Raw genomic sequence first — 7,940 nt, forward strand, 5'->3', positions numbered from 1 at the left:
AATATACTACTTACATTAGAAATTTCGTTTAATGATTTTAAGATTTGAGAGTTCAATTAGAAAAATACAAAAAAAAAAAAATTACTCAAGGAAAAGAAAATGTGATTTTAACCTCTTCTTGAAAGAGGTAATAGAGGGACTCTCTTGTATGTGGGAAGGGAGTTTGTTCCATAACTGGACATAATATACACATAAAAAAAAGTATACCGCAAATAAATGCGAGCAAATAAAGTTCATTCATTCATTCATTCATACCTATTGTGAACAAAATTTTGTAAATCCCTTAAAAAGAATATGAAATATGTGAAATAAAGTATGTGAAAACAGGAAAGATAAAAATTCTCACATCAATCGTATGACTGCCTATTTTTATTTTTAAATAACAATTTAATTAACTTGAAAAGGTTTGCTGGAAGTGATCTTTTATTGGAGATAAGCTCGCCTTTATACATTTAAAATGAATTGTTCTTATCATTATGTATGTGTTTTTTTAAGCAACTAAGAATGGCAAACAAGCTGACGGCCTACCTGATAAAAAATTGGTAACCGTCGCCTAAAGTCATGAGCAGTACAATGGACAATAAAAAATAAAGTATGTATAGCTCACAATAGGATTTATTTTGTACAAACCGCTGTCCTGACGACAAGTTTCATATATGGATTCGTGTAATTTAGGGATTTCTAAGCTAAACCTCCAGGTGAATATTGTCCTCTTGCGATGTTGGCAGATGATGCAGCACCCGCTATTGCTGATCGTGAAGAACGGCACAGCGATGGTGCAGTGCTTCATGGTGCTTGCCAGCTTCCTGTTCGCTTACAACATTCTCCTGCACTCGAAGAATCACGAGGTCACGTTCCGCATGTTGCCCAAATGTATTTTTCACAGATACATTAGGTACGTTCACTTTTATTTATCGTAAATTCTCCCTTGACCTCTACACGATCTCTCTGGAAAGCATCGCGTTTAATTCCTAAGCAATCCATCACAATGAGTCAACCGACGTGATTTCATCTTCACACATCACTGGTTACATTATATTATATTCCATTAAGTTACATTACATCACAACACACCACATTATAAAGGAAAAGGGATTGTGAGTAATGAGGACTAGCTACCCTAATAAAACCCTAAAATAATTGCTAGCATTAGAAGATCTATGAGTCTCTATCTAGTACTCACCATTCAACCCTCATTGGCATTCTGCCATTGTATAAATTTAGCACAGGCAGGGTCCATCGTCTTCCTGCCTTTATTCAAATTATTTGGGGTTAGTTTAATATGATTTTAGTCATATCATCCAAGGTTTTGGCTCTTAGTTTCCGACCGACCGGCCGCCTGCCTGATGTCAACCCTCCTTGGGAATGCATTTGTTGGTGGTATCCGCCACCTGTGATAGGATTTAGGAAAAAGAAAGGAAATGTTAAGAATGTGTAAAGGAAATTGGTAAAGAAGGAATGAAGGATTTGTGCGGAATAGGGAATGCCTATTCCGTATATACTGCAGGTGCGAAAGGGAAGAGTTGGAGTGAGGAGGGTAACCAATCTAATAATACCGTTAAAAAACACCGCATTACATTACTACAATTGGCACCACCGTCACAGGCTGACCCCCGTGCAGCTGGCGGCGGTGGGGTGGGCTGCGTGGTGGTGGAGTGCCGTTCGCGGCGGGCCGCAGTGGGCGTTGGCGCGCGAGGAGGCGGCCGTGTGCCGCCGCCGCCTGTGGCTGCACGCACTCTACCTGCACAACCTGCTCGAGCCGCAGCACTTCTGCCTGCTGCCCACGTGGTCAGTACCGATTTGTCTGTAACCACCCACCACGTTCCATTGCTGTGCAAGTATTAAAAAAAAACCGCCAACACTCGAAGTCCGACATCTATTTTTATTACCAAAATATCTATAAACTTCCATATGAGCCATTAATCTTCGACTGCCATTCAGTCCACGCACGCGACACGTGCAAATTAATAGATTACTGCTCGGAGACTAGCGTTAGCTGTTCGACATCCAAACTGCAAGTTTTCGGCTGCGTTGCCACATTTATACCTTTTAGTACTTTTAGAACAGGGTGAGGGGATCTTCATCCATTAAAAACTCTAAATACAAACAGGATGTTAATAGTATAATTATTAATTTCAGGTCGTTGGCAGTGGATATGCAGCTGCATTTGGTGGCTGTAGTCTTAACACTCGCTTTAATACGAATGGGCCGGCGTGCTGTGCCAATACTGGCCGCGATGTTTCTGGGATCTTGCCTTTTAAACGCATACCTCATTTACATCTTCGAATGGAAGTCGATGCTGTATGTGATGAACCCGCAGTAAGTAACATTTAAGTAACCGCTTGTCATTGACACGAAATTCATTCTTAAACGTTGAACCTAAATGGTCCCATACAGACAGTGCGGTTTCAGAGTAATTTTCTCTGTGTTTTAGAGAAATTACAAAAAAAAACCGTCTGGTTCCGGCATAGAATAGGCCAGCTATTCCTTTCCCGTGGGTGTCGTAAGAGCCGATTAAGGGAGGGTGTGGAATAGGGAGCAGCGTCCCTCTTAAAACATCTGTAAAGCTACTGTTAAATCCCCCAAGAGACTTATGTTCAGATGGATAAATAGATAGACAAACACTTTATTTGAGTCATTTATGACACGCGTAAATTAACAAGCAAGTTCAGCAGTGGACAGTAGAGGGCTGATGTGATGATATTTATGTACGGAATCCTCGGCGTGTGAGTTCAACTCGCACTGGACCGGTTTATTTCTTTAATGGGTGATAAGGAAATGGTAACTCCGCCTGCGTTAACTATATACGCTGGTGAAGTAATGGTTAGTAATATTCCTTATCAGCGCGACCTCCACGTGGTCTCCTCTGGAAACCATCTTAATGAATTCTAGTGGAATTTTTTATGATGGCCTAAGTGATCTACTTTCATTCTCATCTATCATCATTCACTAGTGCTTCACCAGCGTTAACGGGGTTACTATTCCATTGTCCATTATTCCCATTATTAACAGCTCCTTCCTCCCTTTCACATGTCTTGTCCTATATGATAATATATCACTGTTTACAGGAATACCTTCATGAAGTTTGTGGACGTGCCTTCATTTTACCATTTCTACATATCGCCGTGGGGCAGCCTCCCGTCCTGCCTACTGGGCTTGTTGCTCGCCAATATTCACTTCCAGCAACAACTGAACGGCTTCAAAGCGACTGAGTATAAAGTATGAATCTCTCTAAGAACATTTCAATTTTCTTTATTACTTATGCAACCTGTAATTGGAGATTTCAAAATCGAAATCACTCGAAGGGAATTCCATACAAAAGTAGTTTATCTACTTGGATATTTTGTTTCACCCACTTTCTATAAGTAGGTCTTCAGCTTGTTTGTCATTCTAAATTGAAGAATAATAAATATATCATCATCATCATGTCAGCTGGTACCTGTCCACTGCTGAACACACACCTCCCCATTTTTTTTTGTATACAACTTAGAATGGCAAACAAGCTGACGGTCCACCTGGTGGAAAGTGATAACCGTCGCCTATAGACATGAGCAGTACCATGGACATAACAGAGTATACTGTTTTGCCCATGATACCCCCCATGTGTTGCCATTTCTGAGGACTCAGTTGTTATTCCTCTGTACCCAGTAGATTCACGCCATATCCCACCCTTCAAACCGAAACACAGCCATGCAAACAAAACTGCTTCACGGTTGAAACACGAATTGGACAGAGGTACCCAAGCAATCGACTTTTGTACAAAGTCTCCCTCTGTTTACCATTGAGGGATTTTGGCAATAGTTGCCATGTTTGGCTTTGGGTGGGCAACCGCAATTAGGCTTTAGAGTTGTTTTAAAAGGGACACTGCTGCCCATTCATCGCTCTCCCTTAGTCACCTCTTACCATACCTACGGGAAAGGAAGGGGTGGCCTATTCTATGCTGGGACCACACGGTCCGTGGTGGTTGGTGGTTAGAGGTGATCAGCAACTAATACTTCAATACAATACGTTTCAGTGGTTTGTATGGACGTACAAGCTGTCTGTTCCCCTGATAGTGGGGTTCACGTACACGGGCTACTTCGTCCAGCAGTACACGTCGTCGGTGGTCACCACCGCGCACACTGCCCTCGAGCGGCCACTGTTCGTCCTCCTCTTCGCAATCTTCATGTTGGGAACGTTCAATAAACTTGATAGTAAGTATAACTCTTTGCTATCAATCAAGAATTTTTAATGGAACTTGGAAAAATATACAAGCTGACAGCCCACGGCCATAGAATACTTTTTTTTTTATACAACTTAGAATGGCAAACAAACTAACGGCTCACCTGATGGAAAGTAATAACCGTCGCTTATAGACATGAGCAGTACCATGGGCATAACAGAGTACACTGTTTCGCCCATGATACCCCCATGCGTTGCCATTTCTGAGGACTCAGGTGTTATTCCTCTGTACCCTGTAAATTCACGCCATATCCCACCCTTCAAACCGAAATACAGCCATGCAAACACAACTGCTTCACGGTAGAAACACGAATGGGACAGAGGTACCCAAGCAATTGACTTTTGTACAAAGTCTCCCTCTGGTAATGTAGTAACTAATTCCTCACCATGCATTAACATTGGTTTTACGGAGACCTCAGTGATGGTGTGACCATCAGATGATGGCACAGTGGGTATAGTTATGGTAGGTTGTTATATTTTCATGGCACGTTATTACACTACCATATTCCACCCTTCAAATCAAAAGACAGACATGCAAGCAAAGTTGCTAAGTAGCAGTATATAGCATTTATATATCATTGAAAAATTTTATATCTATAAACTTTTCAAGCATCATACTTATACAGCCTTATACGAAAACTATCCTAATAAATCCTAATGTAAAGTGAGTTTTTTTGACAAAGGTATCTTCAAAGACATTTTGTCGTGGCGAATCTGGCGTCCCCTGGCGCGCATGTCGCTGTCGGTGCTGACGGTGCACTGGTGCGTGACCGTGGTGTTCGTGGCCGCGCGGCCTCAGCCGCTCACGTCCTCTTACCTCGACATTGTAAGCACTCACAAGCGCAGATGTAGTCATACAATTTAGGTGCACTCCACAGCTCTGATGCTTTTGCGAAATGAGGTCCAAGCATCTCTTAAAACATCATTATATCAGTCGTTACCTTTTTTTTCGGCTTTGCCAGTAGTTGCCACGCTTGGCAAGGCGGGCTGTCAACAATGAATTGTCTTTTACGAGACCCGCAGGAACGGAAGGGGTGGTCAATTCTATGCTGGAACCACACGGTGGCTCTTAATAAAGCGTCTTATTAATTTGTTTATTTTTAGTTTATTTATATTTCTACTTTCTGTAGTGTCCACTAGGTACATATTTAGCTAATTTCCTTGTGATGGAGATCTCAGTCCAGATTCTCTGAATAGAATCCTGAAGCTTCCCCTGCTAGTTACTCTGTTTAAGTCATAAACTACTATTTACTCTTCTATTGCAATTGTTTTATATAGTAATATTTTATGTATTTATCTATGTAGTTATTTTATGTATGTATCTTTTTTTTTATTTTTTTTATACAATTTAGAATGGCAAACAAGCTGAGGGCCCACCTGTTGGAAAATGGTAACCGTCGCCTATAGATATAGGTATATATTTTATATTTAATATATTATGTGTATGTTTATATTATATGAATATATCAAGTATTGCTTTATTTTTGCTCTATTAAAAAATGCACTGCCTACGTATTTCTCTGTTTGCCCAATGGTCGACTGGTAGAGAACACCGTCCGGTGTTAAGTCCGCCATATGTACATAGAATTTTATTGTGCATTAAAGTTTAAATAAACAAATAAATAAAAATCCTAATATGTATATTTCAGATGGCCGACTGGATGGTGACAATGATAATCACGTATATAATATCGATGCCCGTCACCATCCTCATCGAGATGCCGGTGCAGAGATTCTTCACTGCGCTCTTGTTTTGAAGTACTGCAGAAAAAAAAACATATTTATTACCTTTTGAACCACACCTACCCGTAATACCCCTCAGACGTTGTTTTTCCTGAACCTCTAGACAAGTGACAAGCGAATCCGTCAATGGAATCGACATCGCTAGAGAGTCCGTGAGTTGGAACGAGTCACCCGGCGTTGCTATCTCATTCTATCTCACGCACTCGCTAGCGATGTCGATCCCGTCGACGAATTCGTTTGCCAATTGTCTAGAGGCCCTGGGGGTTACAGAGAATCCACGTCCTGTAATTTCACTGCCAACCGAAAGGCGGAAATAAAACGTGTAAGCATATTACTACTTAGTAGATGTGTGGGCCAACAATATGTAAAACTATTTCAAATTTCAAGTAGTTGCTGAGATTAAGCATTAAAAAAGACAGATGGACAAAGTCACATCATAGAGGTTCTTTGTACCTTTTGGCTACGAAACCCTGAAAAGGAAAACTACAAAGGATTAAAAAATTTGTAACACTTACTGTCTGTACTTTAACTAACAATGGTAGAATTACTATATTTAATTCAGGCATATGCCTGAACGAATTTGGGGGTATCGTTAGAATTCTTATATCATTTTTATTGACACTGGCTATAAGAATCTGTAAAAAAAAAGAAAACATTTTGACGGCTGTGTGGTTCCATTTTTAAATGAGACTTTTTTTTCAATGGGTATAGTCGTGTATTTTTTTTATTACAATTGCTTGTTTCCTTTTTCAAAATATATCTCGCGGTTTGTTTTTGATCGGGCGTTTAAGAAATAAATTTATCTTAATTTGGATTTGGCTGCTCTATGTTGTTGCATGATTTCTCATACAGGATTACCTTAAGGTGTGAGTATTTTTGCTTATCGAATAATTAGCGGATCCGCTAACGACTGGCATAAGAACATTACCCATTGTTTATACGAAGAAATACTGCGTAAGTTGTAGATTTAAAGATGTAAGAATGTAATAAAATACAAGGGAACTGAATTTAATCTCTTTGTTTTATTATTACAATAAAAGTACAATATGCATGTAGTCCTTTTAAATAATATTGCCATAGCCGTAGCCATTTGAAGATAGAAACAGATGAAAGTGAGAGAGAGAGAGAAGGAAAGAAACAATAATAATTTATTTAGAGACATGCACAGATATTATAGCAACTGACAGTAAAAACAAATTCTAGTCCCAAAATAGGATCTTACTCAATGTTTGTCAGAGGTTCTAACGTCATTCCGCTGCTGATCTTCCATAAGAGCCTATTTCAAAGGGTGTAGTAATTAATATCAAACTCTGACCGCCATTCAGTCCACGCATATTTTGTAATATATGTTTTATCTTTAAAAGAGGCATCTTCAGGTAAATGAATAAGATCGCCGGAGCTTTTTGTGGTAATAGTTCAGCGTTTAAATACCTAATTCACAGTTTAGGCGCCAAAGATGTTTCGTTTAGAAATGAGCATGTATTACAAAACGTGCGTGGATGGAACGGCGGTCGGCGAATGATGACCAATATGGAAGATTGTATAAATTCTGGTAATAATAATAATAGTCAATCTTTAAGTCTTGGCAGTTGCACGCATACTAATGGTAGCGGAATTAACAAAATAATTCTAACGATTTAACCAGTGAACTCCGCAAAAGTTCAGTAAAATATTTGGAATCTATTTTTTACCGATTTCAAAAAGAAGGAGGTTCACAATGCCATTGTGAATATCAAAATTTGAAAGTTTTTATATAATTTAATTTCAAACTTTATGTAAGTTTGAACTCTATGTAAGTATGTAACTCAAAAACACGACTTTCACTAAAAATAACTCTATTTATACATTACTATAAAAATGTGACATTAGAAAAAATAACCCCATAATCCTTACATATAAATGTGAAAGTGAGTTTGTTTATTTGTTACATACTTGGCGCCTAATGCACTGACACGCGCGGTATACCGACACGTACC

At 39.4% G+C, this 7,940-nt stretch overlaps 1 protein-coding gene across 1 annotated transcript in view; it reads left to right on the top strand.

The window, feature by feature from the left end:
* LOC113522174 (O-acyltransferase like protein-like) overlaps positions 1-6,976 on the top strand; it is a 41,023-nt gene extending 34,047 nt beyond the window's left edge. Inside the window, exons 7-13 of the mRNA XM_052895716.1 lie at positions 729-895; positions 1,606-1,788; positions 2,140-2,319; positions 3,069-3,219; positions 4,016-4,193; positions 4,905-5,047; positions 5,871-6,976. Of these exons, the coding sequence (XP_052751676.1) occupies positions 729-895; positions 1,606-1,788; positions 2,140-2,319; positions 3,069-3,219; positions 4,016-4,193; positions 4,905-5,047; positions 5,871-5,978 (1,110 nt within the window). The 3' untranslated portion in view covers positions 5,979-6,976. The remainder of the gene's footprint in view (positions 1-728; positions 896-1,605; positions 1,789-2,139; positions 2,320-3,068; positions 3,220-4,015; positions 4,194-4,904; positions 5,048-5,870) is intronic.
* The last annotated feature ends 964 nt before the right edge of the window (positions 6,977-7,940 follow it).

The sequence above is a fragment of the Galleria mellonella genome, unplaced genomic scaffold (assembly GCF_026898425.1).
Source record: "Galleria mellonella isolate WM207_F2 unplaced genomic scaffold, CSIRO_AGI_GalMel_v1 utg3070, whole genome shotgun sequence".
Lineage (NCBI taxonomy): Eukaryota > Metazoa > Arthropoda > Insecta > Lepidoptera > Pyralidae > Galleria > Galleria mellonella.